Source organism: Coregonus clupeaformis, chromosome 40 (genome assembly GCF_020615455.1).
Source record: "Coregonus clupeaformis isolate EN_2021a chromosome 40, ASM2061545v1, whole genome shotgun sequence".
Classification (NCBI taxonomy): domain Eukaryota; kingdom Metazoa; phylum Chordata; class Actinopteri; order Salmoniformes; family Salmonidae; genus Coregonus; species Coregonus clupeaformis.
Window position 1 is genome coordinate 20,456,366 of NC_059231.1, and position 17,702 is coordinate 20,474,067.

Genomic DNA, 17,702 nt, shown 5'->3' on the forward strand with positions numbered 1-17,702 from the left:
TTTACACCACTAAAGCCGATGCTTGGCATTGCGCATGGTTATCTTAGGCTTGTGTGCGGCTGCTCGGCCATGGAAACCCATTTCATGTAGCTCCAGACGAACAGTTCCTGTGCTGACTCGGTAGTGAATGTTGCAACCGACAGCCAATTTTTACGCTCTACGCGTTTCAGCACTTGGCGGTCCCATTCTGTGAGCTTGTGTGGCCTACCACTTAGTGTATGTTACGAATTCCAACACGTACAATATGTTACGAATTTGTAAGTGCTTAGGATCTGGGACTGCATCTTTAACTGATTAGGCCTTCTAGCTAGGGGGTATTCAGTATCTCTTATTGGTTGTAGTCCTCTAGGGGTAACATATGTGTGAACTGATCCTATATACTATTGTATATAGTATCTTACTCAGTATATCTTCCTGGTTGTAGTCATCCTCTAGGGGCAGCATGTGTGTGAACTGATCCTCTTCCTCCACTAGGTCCAGCCCCTCTGGGACGATAGGGTGGTCCTTAAACCCGTCCTTCCTGATGGCAAACATCACCTCGATCATGTACTGCACACGCTTGTCTATCTCCGACTCGTGAAGGATGTTACGCAGCCGCTCGAAGATGGCTGAAAACAGACACAGACAATGTTTGAATCATAGAAATATAATTATATTTCTATGGTTTGAATTTGATACCAAGAAAAATGCAACATAAGAGCACCAAAAATAAGATCACCAGAGAAATCAATCAAGAAATCACTAGATTTCTCTGAATGAGCTGTGATAGACTGCTAAAAGGATTCTGTAGCTGTGATGATGGAACTGATGCTTCAATCACCCACGCCTGTTCAAACTGTAAGAACAGAGCGGAAGTGTTGTGTATTGCTATGTACCATTGATGCCTCTAGGGGAGACCTCAGTGTATTGCTATGTACCATTGATGCCTCTAGGGGAGACTTCAGTGTATTGCTATGTACCATTGATGCCTCTAGGTGAGACCTCAGTGTATTGCTATGTACCACTGATGCCTCTAGGTGAGACCTCAGTGTATTGCTATGTACCATTGATGCCTCTAGGTGAGACCTCAGTGTATTGCTATGTACCACTGATGCCTCTAGGTGAGACCTCAGTGTATTGCTATGTACCATTGATGCCTCTAGGTGAGACCTCAGTGTATTGCTATGTACCACTGATGCCTCTAGGTGAGACCTCAGTGTATTGCTATGTACCATTGATGCCTCTAGGTGAGACCTCAGTGTATTGCTATGTACCATTGATGCCTCTAGGGGAGACCTCAGTGAGTTTGAGGCCACACTCCTTGAGGAAGCTGATGGACACCTCCACGCTGTCGTCTGTAGGTCTCTCCAGGAGCAGGGTCAACATCTCTAAACACAGCACCTCATGGGCCTGGGCGGGGAACAAGGGAAATAGGATGAAAACACTGCGTGTGTATGTGATCTAGCATAGCAAATAGAAAGAGGACTTACCACATTCTGATTGACCAGGTGGGCAACAAACTTTGATGCCGTGAGACATTGTGCCTGAAAAACAAGGACAAAAAATCATTTTGAGTTCAGTTGGTAGAGCATGGTGCTTGTAAGGCAGGAATATAAATAATATATAATATAATATAATATAATATGAGATCAAGCAAGTCAGTGCTAGGGAACTACTTGGCAACGCTCAACTGAGCTACAGAGGACCACACAGGGTAGTGGGTTCGATTCCCAGGACCACTCATATGTAAAACGTATGCACACATGACTAAGTCGCTTTGGATAAAAGAGTCTGCTAAATGGCATATATTATTATTATTGTATATTTAACTACAAAGAGTGGCTCAGATACATTACAACTCCTTATTCTCCACAATATGTAACAACATTTAAGTTGTTTTAGTTCAAACATCTAGTGCATAACAGTATGAGCAAGAGGAGCCAAAAAGGCCAACATGGGCTTGTCAGGTACACATGATCTCTTAAATGAGGCAGCAGTAGTGTCTGGAGCAGCCAGTCACCTTGTCGTTCCTACGGTAGCCCTTGCGGAAGTTAAGGATGAGTCTCTTGAGGATGAGCTCTCCTATCTGAGGGAACTTGGAGTTGATGATGGCTACGACCGCAGCATAGACGTGGGTGAAGGTGGCCGAGGCGCTCTGGGCCTGCAGGGTGGACCTGGCCAGGAGACCTCTGTAGAGCAGACACACAGACAGACACACACACACAAACAAACAGACAGACAGACAGACATGAAACACACACATTAGTGATCTGCACTTGTATGAAGCTAATCTGTCTCAAAGCTCACTTTAAGAAACGTGAAATGTTTCCGATTGACATCTTGGAAAGGTCCCTCTTGTAAAAGACATTTGATCTCAATGAGAATAGCCTGCATAAATAAATATGAAATAAATCCATTAAAAATCTCGGTCCATTACCTGCCCCTGACGATGTTCTCCTGCAGCAGTTCCTGGATGATCATGGCGATGTTGGATACGTTCACCTTGTTGATCAGACCATTGATGGACTTCTTCAGAGCCTCCCAGCTCATACGCTGGTAAGCCAGACTAGAAAGAGGGGGGTAATAAGTAAGCTCTTTGTAACAATTGGCAAGACCTACTGTATTTTTTGTGTATCTGGACTAACTGGTGTGATGGTTGTCCTTTGATTAGAAAAATAATTGTAATACATGTTCCCTGACAACACTGCGAATTTCAAAATGGTCTTGTCAGTATATGTGCAATAAAGTAATAAAAACATTGCATTTCTACAGCATACAGTCACTGAAGCGGAACATATTTCAAAGTGCATTCCTAAGCAATGCCACGACCTACACTAAACACTACCTCAAAACAGTTAATAGACCGGGTCTGAAATGTATCTGCTTTCCCCAGTTCCACTCTAGATTAAGGGACAAAGTAGCACCTTTAAAAGGCATTAGTAGCTAGGTTTCCATCCAATTGGCGACAGATTTCCATGCAAATATTCTAAAATCCGCATAAAGAAAATAAAAAGTGGCGTGTTTCCACCTAACTGGCTTGTTGCGGATAGAAATCAGTGCGTGATGACATAGTTCACTTATGTTTTCATGTACCGAATAAAAATCTAAAGTTTAATGTGTCTCCATCACATTTTCAACTCTACTGATTTTGTCACAAACACTGTTGCATTAAATAGCAAATGTACACTCTAGCAAACAGCCCAGATACAATGCGGGTAGGCTGTGTGGGTAGGCTAGTCTATATGATGAGATTATTATGGATAAGAGCAAAAATATTGAATTTGTCAAACGGCAGTCAAGCATCAATCATAATTTCACCAGAAGAAGACCCTCGATATTTATTGGAAAGCAGCATCAAGATCACCGTGCACTTTCACCACCCTGTGAAGTTAATCATAACTTATTTCATCTGTAGCCTAACAAACTGCATGGCTTCCCGAGTCGTAGTGGGAGGACCACACACCATATCATCCCGACTCCAAGTTTACCTCGATATGATGGTTATTATATAAATATTTGTGCATAAAGGAGTTTACACTGACATTTCTCGTATAATTCATTTTACCGACACAAAAAGATCCCACCATGTCAAACAAATATATTATCTATTGGCATTAATAAAATTGTACCGAAACTTCCTTTTTCCATCATAGCTGTCGTGATTTTTTTATTTATTTTTTATACAGGGTGACATTACTTGGATGGAAACGTGGTTAGTAACTGGAAAGTTTCCCTGAAATAACAAAAACTCCTCCTGCATCCCCAGATTAGCTGGTCTGGGATAGTGTTGATGGTGCTGCTTTATTCAAGGCCTCTAGTGTGGGGCTCTGTGTGTGTGTGGGGGGCTATGTGTACTCAGTGTGTGTGTGTGTGTGTGTGTGGTGTTCTGTGTACTCAGTGTGTGTGTGTGTCTAGGCTCTGGGAGGACAGGATAGTCCTCCCATCTATCCTTCCAATCCCCTTCATTTCCCTCCTCTGCCCCAGAGGATCTTAGTGAACCAATCTCTACTTCATTATCCATGTCACCTCCTTGGCTATGTCCCAAATGGCACCCTGTTCTCTTTATATTGCACCTTCTTTTGACCAGGGCCTGTAGGGCTCTGGTCAAAATAAGTGCACAACATAGGGAGCCATTTGGGACGCACATCTCGTCTCAGGGCGCTTGGCCTCAAGGAGCGAAGATGCTTGTCCAGGAGATGAGGTTAGAGGTAGGTGACTGTGTGAAAACACCTTGAGTGAATGTCCGAAATAGCATCCTATTCCTTATATAGTACTCTGCAGGGATTCCCTATATAGCACTACGTAGGGAGTAGGGTGCCATTTCAGACACAGCCACAGATATCCACACCTCTCTCAGAGAGTCGGCTGCTAATTTTAGAGCCTGGCTCTGACACCTAGCTCCCTCCAGACTAAAAATAAATATATATTGTGTCGTCATCCATTGATTTCCTTGACAGCTCGGAACAAACGATATGGCATTTGAGCCTGGTTGCATTTCATTATATATATATATATTTTTTTACCCCCTTTTCTCCCCAATTTCGTGATTACGATCTTGTCTCATTGCTGCAACTCCCCAACGGGCTCGGGAGAGGCGAAGGACGAGTCATGCGTCCTCCGAAACATGACCCACCAAACCGCGCTTCTTAACACCTGCCTGCTTAACCCGGAAGCCAGCTGCACCAATGTGTCGGAGGAAACACTGTTCAACTTATGACGAAGTCAGCCTGCAGGCGCCCGGCCCGCCACAAGGAGTTGCTAGAGCGCGATGAGCCAAACCAAACCATCTCCTAACGCGGACGACGCTGGGCCAAATGTGCGCCGCCCTATGGGACTCCCGGTCACAGCCGGTTGTGAAACAGCCTGGGACCGAACCCGGGTCTGTAGTGACGCCGCAACACTGCAATGCAGTGCCTTAGACTGCTGCACCACTCGGGAGGCCTCAAACCGCGCTTCTTAACACCCGCTCGGTGAACCCGGAAGCCAACTGCACCAATGTATCGAACCCCAGGCTGTATTGACTCCGCAACACTGCGATGCAGTGCCTTAGACCGCTGCGCCACTTGGGAGGCCCTGCATTTCATTATTTTATTGAAATCGTCATATTTAATTATTTCAAAGAAATATGGTCAAGTTTAATTCTCGTTTTGTGTCAACTACACCATCCCATCATGATGTACAGTGAATATATTTGATCCCATGCTGATTTTGTAAGTTTGCCCACTGACAAAGAAATGATCAGTCTATAATTTTAATGGTAGGTTTATTTGAACAGTGAGAGACAGAATAACAACAACAAAATCCAGAAAAACGCATGTCAAAAATTGTATAAATTGATTTGCATTTTAATGAGGGAAATAAGTATTTGACCCCTCTGCAAAACATGACTTAGTACTTGGTGGCAAAACCCTTGTTGGCAATCACAGAGGTCAGACGTTTCTTGTAGTTGGCCACCAGGTTTGCACACATCTCAGGAGGATTTTGTCCCACTCCTCTTTGCAGATCTTCTCCAAGTCATTAAGGTTTCGAGGCTGACGTTTGGCAACTCGAACCTTCAGCTCCCTCCACAGATTTTCTATGGGATTAAGGTCTGGAGACTGGCTAGGCCACTCCAGGACCTTAATGTGCTTCTTCTTGAGCCACTCCTTTGTTACCTTGGCCGTGTGTTTTGGGTCATTGTCATGCTGAAATACCCATCCACGACCCATTTTCAATGCCCTGGCTGAGGGAAGGAGGTTCTCACCCAAGATTTGACGGTACATGGACCCGTCCATTGTCCCTTTGATGCGGTGAAGTTGTCCTGTCCCCTTGGCAGAAAAACACCCCCAAAGCATAATGTTTCCACCTCCATGTTTGACGGTGGGGATGGTGTTCTTGGGGTCATAGGCAGCATTCCTCCTCCTCCAAACAGGGCGAGTTGAGTTGATGCCAAAGAGCTCGATTTTGGTCTCATCTGACCACAACACTTTCACCCAGCTCCTCTGAATCATTCAGATGTTCATCGGCAAACTTCAGACGGGCATGTATATGTGCTTTCTTGAGCAGGGGGACCTTGCGGGCCCTGCAGGATTTCAGTCCTTCACGGCGTAGTGTGTTACCAATTGTTTTCTTGGTGACTATGGTCCCAGCTGCCTTGAGATCATTGACAAGATCCTCCCGTGTAGTTCTGGGCTGATTCCTCACCGTTCTCATGATCATTGCAACTCCACGAGGTGAGATCTTGCATGGAGCCCCAGGCCGAAGGAGATTGACAGTTCTTTTGTGTTTCTTCCATTTGCGAATAATCGCAACAACTGTTGTCACCTTCTCACCAAGCTGCTTGGCGATGGTCTTATAGCCCATTCCAGCCTTGTGTAGGTCTACAATCTTGTCCCTGACATCCTTGGAGAGCTCTTTGGTCTTGGCCATGGTGGAGAGTTTGGAATCTGATTGATTGATTGCTTCTGTGGACAGGTGTCTTTTATACAGGTAACAAGCTGAGATTAGGAGCACTCCCTTTAAGAGTGTGCTCCTAATCTCAGCTCGTTACCTGTATAAAAGACACCTGGGAGCCAGAAATCTTTCTGATTGAGAGGGGGTCAAATACTTATTTCCCTCATTAAAATGCAAATCAATTTATAACATTTTTGACATGCGTTTTTCTGGATTTTTTGGTTGTTATTCTGTGTCTCACTGTTCAAATAAACCTACCATTAAAATTATAGACTGATCATTTCTTTGTCAGTGGGCAAACATACAAAATCAGCAGGGGATCAAATACTTTTTTTCCTCACTGTAGGCTATAAAGTATTTCCAGTCTAGCAGACATCAGCTGAACTCACCTGCTCTTGTCAGTGATCTGAGCCTGCATCATGCGTAGCTTGGCCGGGGGGATGTAGGCTCCACCAGTCCGGGTCAGGATAGGGTCCAGTTCCTCCTTCTTCTTCTTCACTGGCGGTTCCTCTGCAGCAGGGTCCTTCTGAGCTGGAGAGGGCGATTGGCCCCTCCTCCTGAACTCAGCCTCTCTGTCCCGACTCGACCGGCGCTCATAACGGTCGTAATATCGGTCTCTGTCACGATCATCGTCCCTTGACCTGTGGGTGATGCAAAGGCATCTCCATATATCAATACTGTAGTGATCTTCTTAAGAATGAAGCTAGGGCAAGTCTGAATGTGGTCTACTCTAAATTAGTTGTAAACACAATATAGATTTATCACATTTGATTCAGAAAACCCTTTTTACATGAACAGTTGTCACAAAGTGTATTAGAGTAACCTGGCCTAGACCCCAAAGAACAAGCAGAAGTGGCAAGGAAATACTACCCCAGATGAAAGAAACCTCAAGTGGAACCAGACTGTGCCATGTTGTTTCCGTACCTGCCGTAACCTCCTCTACCGTAGCGCCGATCCCTCTCCTGACTTCTGGAACGGGACCTGGAGCGGGACCTGCGGCGATCATCATCCCTGGATGGACCAATGAGAAACAAAATTAGTGTTGCAAAATTCCAGATTTGTTTCCCAGTTGGTGGACTACCAGGATCAGGAGGGAATAAGCTGGGGGTGAATCCTGCAAACTGGGATTTTTGGAAAATCTATGGAACTTTGGAATTGGGAAAGTTGAACGTTTGGAAGGCCTGGAGAGTAAAGGATGACTTATAGCTCTTTTTTTTTTTTGTCATTTAGCAGACGCTCTTATCCAGAGCGACTTACAGGAGCAATTAGGGTTAAGTGCCTTGCTTAAGGGCACATCGACAGATTTTTCACCTAGTCGGCTCGGGGATTAGAACCAGCGACCTTTCAGTTACTGACACAACACTCTTACCCACTAAGCTACCTGCCGCCTCTTATCTGCAGCTCTACAGAGTTAGTCACTCACCTGTCATCTGGGGTGGGGCTCCTGCCTTTGTTCACACTCTGGTCATCTGGACCATGCTGGAACACAAAACACAACATGTCAGAATCCACTATCTGGTCAGTGTCTGCAAACACATTCCCACATTGCACACTTTTGTATTTGCATAACGCTAACAGTGCAAATACCAGCTTAGAGGGCCAGTTTCCCAGACACAAATGAAGCCTAGTACTGGACTAGAAAGCATGCTCAATTGAAAATCCATTGAAAATGCTTCTTAGTCCAGGACCAGACTTTTCAATCCTTGTCAATGAAACGGGTCACTGAATGTGGCTGTGTCAGTCACTCACCACGATCTGTGCCACACTGCTCTTCATCCTGCGGGCCACTCCCTCATCACTGTCTTCCTCACTGCTCTCATCGTCAGAGCCACTAGACTCCCCCTCCTGGCTGACACTGGCATTGGATGGGACCCTACTGCCCCTGGTAGCTTTGGAGCTGGCTACTCCGGGACTTCCTAGAACTACGGGGGCCTCCGATCCAGGTCTGGCCGCTCTGAGGCCTTCGTCTCTGGGACTGGCTGCAGGATTATCTGCCCCCTCTGGTGCTTCCACTGCAGACAAAACACAGTTAGGTTAATAAGTGGCTTTTCAGTTCCACATGACATTGTAGGATTATGAGTGTAGGTCTATTTGTCCAAAATGAAATTGGCAAACTCATATGTGTCTTAGCTTCATCACGCTTGCCTATTGTTGAAAATAGTGAATGTGTTGTTAATGAAAGTGGGATATGAACATGTGTCTTGTGTCTTTTAAAATATAGACCATCTACATTCAGACCACAAGCAACCAGCAAGCAAACGAGAGTGAACTTTAAAAATGTAAATTGACATTCAGTTAATGCTCTATATGAGAGACCTGACTGAGCTGAAGGCTTAAGAGCAGGAATAATTGATGAAGTGCACTGTAGCAGCCTGCTGAGATGGATGCCTTATTGGACCAGTGACTCGTCCTCAGTTCACGGATTTCTGACAGTTGGCAGATTGAGTAGACTGTGGCAATATTAACTTATCATGCCGTTATTACAGCTAATCTGTTAAAGAAACAATAGAGTAGAAATGAAATAGTTATACAATTAAATTATTTAAAGTTGAATATTGCGAACATTCTTTCAAGTTCTGTCTAATGCGTATAGTAGGGTGTCCACCCACTCTGCCCAGAGCGGGTGGAAACGCACTTTGGTGATGAAATTTCACATTTTACCAAGACAAATATGATTATTCATGTTCTGAATTGTTCAGTGGGGTCTTTCTCGAACATATCATTAACATTGATTATATCCAAAAAGTCAGATTTCGTAACCTAATACTACATCCGATAAAAAGCACCGAGCTCGGTTGACATAGGTTACTCGTAACAACTTGAGGATTTTACATTGTGTGATCGTCGTCTTCAAAGTTGTTTCCGCGGGTCTCAAAAAGCAAAATTAGCATGACAAGAGCTGAATTAAATGTAAAAGGCTTTGAAAATAAAAAGCTTGGTATTAGTCAGTACTCCGTTGACATTTCACAGACATACGCTTGTTTTTGTGAGAAATCTTCTAAAAGAACAGGAATTTAGAATTAATATGTGAAGTGTATACTAAAATATGAAAATACTACATGTCATGTCTCAAAATCCTGAGTGGCGCAGTGGTCTAAGGCACTGCATCGCAGTGCTAACTGTGCCACTAGAGATCCTGGTTCGAATCCAGGCTCTGTCGCAGCCGGCCGCGACCGGGAGACTCATGGGCGGCGCACAATTGGCCCAGCGTTGTCCAGGGTAGGGGAGGGAATGGCCGGCAGGGATGTAGCTCAGTTGATAGAGCATGGCGTTTGCAACGCCAGGGTTGTGGGTTCGATTCCCACGGGGGGCCAGTATAAAAAAACATGTATTCACTAACTGTAAGTCGCTCTGGATAAGAGCGTCTGCTAAATGACTAAAATGTAATGTAAATGTAAAATCGTTATCCATCTTACCTCTATATATTTTTTTTTCCTGCCAATTTTGTTTAAAAAAAATATCCTCTGGCCTACATTGATTTAGTCACCCTAATTCTGGCCATCCTACAAGGGTAAAAACTCCAATAACTTTTGAACGGATTAAGAGAGACATGAGGTTTGAAACTTGGTTTTCATAGAGTATTATCAACCCAATTAACATATTATTTTACCCATTGGTAAAAATATGCGTTTTTGATTGGACACCCTAGCTATAGTGAAACAATCAGCCTACAAAATAGCTTGAGGGAAAGATTGAGAAGCATCCATTAAATCCATGCAGTAGCTGCAATTCCAAATCATTGAGGTGTGCCTTTCAGGCAACTGCAATCTGTGCTAAAACTGAGTCAAAAGGTCTCTGACAGCAATATCCACTTCTAGATGCTAACAGCACTGCCTCACCAACATTCACTGATATATGATGCATTGTTGAAAATTGGCTTTCGCACTTTCTGATTTGTGTAATACCAATTAAAATGTTATTAGGTTGATACTGACAAATAAACAGTAAACATTCACTGACACTATTTGCAACCAAGACAGTGAGAACATCCCGTCTCCGTTGTGCAACAACAACAATAGCAGCATAATTCCCTCCCTAGACTGCTGTGGGGGAAATGCAACAGCTCTAAGGTTCTATCCCAAATGGCATCCACTTCCCTATATAGTGCACCACTTTTGACCAGAGCCTTACGGAACCTGTTCATAAGTTATGCACTACATATGGAATAGGGTGCGATTTAACACACACTCTAACTCAAGGCAGCCAGAGTAAGACCCTGGGTGTTACAGGGGATCTAGTTAAAGGACTATCAGTAGCAGGCAGCACATTCTGCGCTCTGGCACTTTTCAAATGCCCTTGGGTGGATGTCGGGAGGGTTGTGTTGCCCTCTCCGTCTGTATCCCTCTTTCTCTACCTCCTATTCCCATTCCCTCTCTCTCCATCTCTATCCTCTCTCGCTCTATCCTCTTTCGCTCCGTCTTTCTCCCTCTCTCTCTCGGAGTGGAGGAAGGATTTGCAACAGCTCAGCAGAAGGGATGATTGAAAGCTTTATCTGGACAATAACACAGACTCAGAGAGCTGCTAGGCTGGAACTGTCCATCTGTCAGTGATGAGGATGAGAGACCAGGTAAACAACGGAAGGGAGATAGCGGTAATGGAGGTTATTGGGACAAATCCAAGTTCCAACAAGGCTGGCGAAAAAAGATATGATTTCTTCTAGACATAATCTGATCGTTGATAGCCTAGTTGTTCATTTTATACCACTAGTCAGGTTTTATTTTTTAAGTGCTAAGATCATACATTTTAGAACAAAGGTAACTTTCTAAAAGTTTATCTAGGTCCATTACATATAGTTGAAGTCGGAAGATTACATACACCTTAGCCAAATACATTTAAACTCAGTTTTTCACAATTCCTGACATTTAATCCTAGTAAAACTTCCCTGTCTTAGGTCAGTTAGGATCACCACTTTATTTTAAGAATGTGACATGTCAGAATAATAGTAGAGAGAATTATTTATTTAAGCTTTTATTTCTTTCATCACATTCCTAGTGGGTCAGAAGTTTACATACACTCAATTAGTATTTGGTAGCATTGCCTTTAAATTGTTTAACTTGGCTCAAACGTTTCGGGTAGCCTTCCACAAGCTTCCCACAATAAGTTGGGTGAATTTTGGCCCATTCCTCCTGACAGAGCTGGTGTAACTGAGTCAGGTTTGTAGGCCTCCTTGCTCATTTGTAGGCCTCCTTGCTCACACACGCTTTTTCAGTCTGCCCACACATTTTCTATAGGATTGAGGTCAGGGCTTTGTGATGGCCACTCCAATACCTTGACTTTGTTCTCCTTAAGCCATTTTGCCACAACTTTGGAAGTATGCTTGGGGTCATTGTCCATTTGGAAGACCCATTTGCGACCAAGCTTTAACTTCCTGACTGATGTCTTGAGATGTTGCTTCAATATATCCACATCATTTTCCTTCCTCATGATGCCATCTATTTTGTGAAGTGCACCAGTCCCTCCTGCAGCAAAGCACCCCCACAGCATGATGCTGCCACCCCGGTGCTTCACGGTTGGGATGGTGTTCTTCGGCTTGCAAGCAGCCCCCTTTTCCTCCAAACATAACAATGGTCATTATGGCCAAACAGTTCTATTTTTGTTTCATCAGACCAGAGGACATTTCTCCAAAAAGTACGATCTTTATCCACATGTGCAGTTGCAAACCGTAGTCTGGCTTTTTTATGGCGGTTTTGGAGCAGTGGCTTCTTCCTTGCTGAGCGGCCTTTCAGGTTATGTCGATATAGGACTTGTTTCACTGTGGATATAGATACTTTTGTACCTGTTTCATCCAGCATCTTCACAAGGTCCTTTGCTGTTGTTCTGGGATTGATTTGCACTTTTCGCACCAAAGTACGTTCATCTCTAGGAAATTGGTCCCAAGGATGAACCAGACTTGTGGAGGTCTACAATTTTTTGATGATTTCTTTTGATTTTCCCATGATGTCAAGCAAAGAGGCACTGAGTTTTAAGGTAGGCCTTGAAATACATCCACATGTACACCTCCAATTGACTCAAATTATGTAAATTAGCCTATCAGAAGCTTCTAAAGCCATGACATCATTTTCTGGAATTTTCCAAGCCGTTTAAAGGCACAGTCAACTTAGTGTATGTAAACTTCTGACCCACTGGAATTGTGATACAGTGAATTATAAGTGAAATAATCTGTCTGTAAACAATTGTTGGAAAAATGACTTGTGTCATGCACAAAGTAGATGTCCTAAACGACTTGCCAAAACTATAGTTTGTTAACAAGACATTTGTGGAGTGGTTGAAAAACGAGTTTTAATTTACATTTGGGTCATTTAGCAGACGCTCTTATCCAGAGCGACTTACAGGAGCAATTAGGGTTAAGTGCCTTGCTCAAGGGCACATCGACAGATTTTTCACCTAGTCGGCTCGGGGATTAGAACCAGCGACCTTTCGGTTACTGGCACAACGCTCTTAACCACTAAGCTACCTGCCGCCACAAATGCCTAATGACTCCAACCTAAGTGTATGTAAACTTCCGACTTCAACTGTAGGTGTAGATTTAGCAGGGCAAATTATCTTCAGGTAACAGAACCTTTGTTTATGAGAGGAAAAAGTAATTTCCACTCACCATTGCTCTTCTGCTGTGCCACATTGTTCTCTCGCTCTCCTTCCTCTGATGGGCTCCTGCTGCTGCTCCTACTCCTCCGGGGCTGATCCATGCCACTGGTCCTGGGAGGCTGGAGGAGGAACAAAGGACACACAGCTGGTTTAGCCTACATGGAAGGATGGCGATCTGAACTGAAGCTTGATGTTATGGTGTATGAAAGCAAAGGGCCTGGAAACAAATGATAATGCAAGCTACTCCGTGTACAACCAACACCTCATAGAGCAGAGACATTACATACACAGGAGCAGGCGACAATATGATTACTGAGATCATGTTGTAGGCCACTGGGCACTGGCTGCCACTACTGGAAGGAAACTGAAATCAGAGGCTGAAGTGGAGAGGTTATATAAACACACACACAGGTTATAACAAACCTGAAGGAAGCTAAATTATGCTGCAGTTAGTTATGAGGTTATGGGGATTTATTGATTAGACTGGGGCACATAAACAACCAATATATGCACCAGCACCATCTGTATCTGCAACCACAACGGTATAAGACACTTGCCAGACAACCATTCTCAGTTGCCTCTAGTTATCCCTGTTATGTGTTGCTGAGGCACGTCTCACTGGGCAGAACCAGTCCCTGGTGGAGATGGATAAAGTAGGGAGCTGGGTAGGAAAGAAAGGGGCAGCTCTAATAGCCACAACCCAAGAAACTACGCTTAGCTGCTATATGCTTTCCTTTGCAGAAGTGAAATGCTTCATGAAATTACACGTTGCTTTGTTTTTCCACCAACATTCCAGTACATACTGTGATCTAAGGTTAAACAGATATTCACATTTCAGCAAACTGCTGGGAATCTGACTATGAACTTTTTACATGGGGGAGACGACAGTCAGCCGATAGGTAGACACTGCCATGTTTCTCTGTCAATGTGTACACAATACAAATATTAGCGAGTGACACATTGTTGGCCACGTTTAGCAAGAGGTTTTGACTGAAACGCATATCATTGTTGTCAGCTAGCCTGTTGCAATCCAGCGTCCCACCTTTCTGTTATCATGGTTTATGTGGCGTAGCTAGCTAACTTGGTCAGCTAACGTTGATATGACGTGGCGTTAGCTATCTAGATAGCTGGTGCTAGCGATTTTACTTGATCCGACATTCGAACAAACTATCTAGCCATCTAGATAGTACCTTGCTGCATCGAAACGGCAGCTAACATATTGCTTCTTCGCTATAGCGTTAGCTGCAAAGGCGCTCTCCTCACTTTCTTCCATGTGGGAAGCGCGGCAGCTAGCAAGTTAGCTAACTTTACTAGCCTGGCTAGCCGACAGTACAAAAGGCCCGCTGTAAGTAGCATATAAAATAATTAAATACTTAGAACTTCTAACTAATACTGTCGTATTCATTTATGGGCTTTTGTCGTTCGTATTATTATATATGGGTACAAACTTCTAGCTACCTCTTCTCTAGAATGTGGGCTTAGCTCCACTGCTAAATCGTTGTCGTTTGTCTCTGTAGCCATTTTCTCCCTTGTCCTCTTCCGCAAGTTTTGCTACGGATAGCAGTAAGGCCCAAAAAGAGCGGACATACACGTAAACGCGAAATCACAGAGACTCATTGGTCTGGTGCTATTTGAAAGACAACAAATCAAACAGCAAAGTATGTTTTTAAATAGTTTTTGTTGTACTAATTTCTTACATTTCTTTGCAGCAGCATGACAAATAGTAATAGCCTACTTACTACTACAGTACAACCTGTACAATGCACATTTTCACAGTCAAAATAAAGAAGTTGTTTATAATTCATTAAAATGTATCTGATTGGTCTCATTTAATGTATTTATTACTAGTCCTGAAAACATTTGATATATAACCATGTACCCCAAATCATAATGTGGACAATGGTAAGTTTGTTACTATGTGTGACGTTGTATAAGGATTTGAAGACAGGCGCAGGAATACGTAATAGGGGTTTATTTTCTCCACCCAACACAAGGTACGTCATGAACACCACACACACACACACACACACGAGGTGTAAATCTTTAAACAATACACGGGATGAGACCCGTAATACCAAGAGCACAATACACGCTACTCACGGGACCAATGGACAAGGGACAATAATCGACAAGGACAATGGGGAACAGAGGGCACATATATACACATACTAATCAGGGGGAATGGGAACCAGGTGTGCGTAATGAGACAAGACAGTCCGGGGTTGTTGGTAATGTACCAGATCAGTGACGCCTAGAAGGCCGGTGACGTAGACCTCTGGAGCTGGTGAACGGAATGAGCAGCAGTACCGGGGGGATCTGTGACAGTACCCCCGACACGCTGCACCAGCATTGGGACGACACCGGCCTCGGGGACGACCACAGGAACGCGGTGCGTGTCGGTCAGGGCGCCAACAGTAAAAATCCATGGTCAGCGAAGCGTCCAGGATGTCCACCACAGGAACCCAGCACCGCTCCCAGTCGATGAGGTACTGGAGAAGCCCGACCCGACGCCTCGAATCCAGGACTTCACGGACCGAGTACACCGGGCCTCCCTCGATGTCTAGTGTTGGAGGCAGGTTGTCACTGGGTCCAGCCTCAGCGAGGGGACCAGGCACCACTGGCCTGAGGAGAGACACGACAAGTCAGGTTAATGCAGTAATCAGCAGGGAGTTGCAAATGGTACATTACCTCTTTAACCCTCCTCAGGACTTTAAACGGCCCCACAAACTGCGGGCTCAGCTTCCGGCATGGCAAGTGGAAGGGCAGGTTCCGGGTGGAGAGCCAGACCCAGTCTCCTGGAGAGAAAACAGGCGCCTCATTGTGGTGGCGGTCGGCCTGTCCTTGTGCCGACGCACGGCCCGCTGGAGACGAGTGTGCGCAGCGTTCCAGATCTCCTCAGTGCGCCGAAACCACTCGTTCCGCCGCAGGGGCCTCAGTTTGGCTCGGATGCCAAGGTGCCAGGGCCGGCTGATACCCCAAAAAGCACTGGAAAGGAGTGAGGTTAGTGGAGGAGTGGCGGAGGGAATTCTGTGCGTACTCAGCCCAAGGTAGAAAATCCGCCCACTCCCCCGGCCGGTCCTGACAGAAACCCCTCAGGAACCTGCCCACTACCTGATTGACCCTCTCCACCTGCCCATTAGCTTGAGGACGGTACCCGGAGGTGAGACTGACCGTGACCCCCAGGCGTTCCATGAATGCTTTCCATATGCGTGAGGTGAACTGAGGACCACGGTCTGACACAAGGTCAGTGACAAAGTCCACCGAGAGGTGAGACCAGGGTCGTTATGGAACCGGCAGGGGAAGGAGCTTTCCATAAGGGAGGTGTCTGGGTGTCTTAGACTGGGCACAGATGGAGCAGGATGAAATGTAAACCCAGACGTCCCTAGCCAAGGCAGGCCACCAGTACTTCTCAGTCAAGCAGGCGATGGTACGGCCTATCCCAGGATGACCCGACACAGGCGCCGTGTGCGCCCAGGAAAGGAGGCGGTCCCGCACGCCCACGGGGCACGTAGGCGCGGTTCTCCGGGCACTGTGCAGGTGCGGGTTCCGTTGGCAGGGCCTGCCGTATGTCAGCGTCCACGTCCCACACCACTGGCGCGATGATACGGAAAGGGAGGGATGATGGGGGTCTCCTCTTCCTGCCTCTCCTCTGCCTGGGTTGGAGCAGGGGAATTCCCTGGCTTGTCACCTCCTCGCCTATTAGTGGATAGAGGGCAGGTCAGGGAGAAATGACCCCTTTCTCCACCATAGGAGCAGAGGCCCAGATTCCTCCATCACCTACGCTCTTCCTCGGGAAAATGTGTAGAGCCCACCTCCATTGGCTCTGGCCACGGAGCAGGTGTAGCCATGGGCTCCGGATTCTGCGCAGGTCTTTGTAGGGACCGCAGGAGGTTGTCCAACTGGATCGCCATGCTTATGAGCTGGTCGAGTGACAGGTTGTCATCACGGCAGGCTAACTCCATCTGTACCTCCTCCTGCAGTCCGCTGCGGAACACGGTGACCAGAGCCGACTCGTTCCAGCCGGTGGAGGCCGCGATGGTCCGGAACTCCAGGGCGAACACCGAGGCGGTCCTAGATCCCATGCGTAGTCGGAGTAGATACTCACCCCCCCTCTCGGCCCTCCACACGATGATCAAACACTGAGCGGAAGAGGAGGGTGAAGCGCTCGTTGGACTCGAACTCGGGTCTACCCGTTTCCCAAACCGCGGCACCCCAGTCCAGGGCCCGTCCGGTCAGTGCCGAGATGACTATGGCAACCCTGTCTCTCCCAGAGACAGCCTCGGCATAGCGAGCGAGGTACAGGTCGCATTGCAGAAGGAATCCCTTGCATCTCGCTGGCGTGTCGTCAAAGTGCTCCAGGAGGGCCAGGGGTATTCCGCAGACCGGCTCAGATGGAACGGAGGCAGGTAGTGGTTGTGTGAGGGCTGGTGCCGGAACCAGTGCTGGAGACTGGAGGGACTGCACTTTCCCCTCCAACCGCAGGATGGTTTCCAGCACACTGTCCATGGCGCTACCGAGTCTGGAGAGACAGTCCTCGTGATGCTGGACTGTCTCTACGATGGTCGCCAGCTCGGCCTTTCCCGCTGGCTCCATTTTTATGGGTTGATTATTCAGTCACGTTGTATAAGGATTTGAAGACAGGCGCAGGAATACGTAATACGTATATATAATACGGGGTTTTATTTTCACCACCCAACACAAGGTAC

The 17,702-nt window shown here is 45.9% G+C and overlaps 1 protein-coding gene across 1 annotated transcript in view; it reads right to left on the reverse strand.

The window, feature by feature from the left end:
* The window catches only part of LOC121554934 (pre-mRNA-splicing factor CWC22 homolog), a 56,225-nt gene extending 41,667 nt beyond the window's left edge, over positions 1-14,558 (reverse strand). The window contains exons 1-11 of the mRNA XM_045212109.1: positions 14,455-14,558; positions 13,007-13,115; positions 8,161-8,423; positions 7,835-7,890; positions 7,336-7,422; positions 6,801-7,052; positions 2,417-2,545; positions 2,000-2,168; positions 1,470-1,523; positions 1,254-1,389; positions 402-608 (exon numbers count right to left, since the gene is read on the reverse strand). Coding sequence (XP_045068044.1) covers positions 402-608; positions 1,254-1,389; positions 1,470-1,523; positions 2,000-2,168; positions 2,417-2,545; positions 6,801-7,052; positions 7,336-7,422; positions 7,835-7,890; positions 8,161-8,423; positions 13,007-13,115; positions 14,455-14,517 — 1,525 coding nt within the window. The 5' untranslated portion in view covers positions 14,518-14,558. The remainder of the gene's footprint in view (positions 1-401; positions 609-1,253; positions 1,390-1,469; positions 1,524-1,999; positions 2,169-2,416; positions 2,546-6,800; positions 7,053-7,335; positions 7,423-7,834; positions 7,891-8,160; positions 8,424-13,006; positions 13,116-14,454) is intronic.
* Between the last annotated feature and the right edge of the window lie 3,144 nt (positions 14,559-17,702).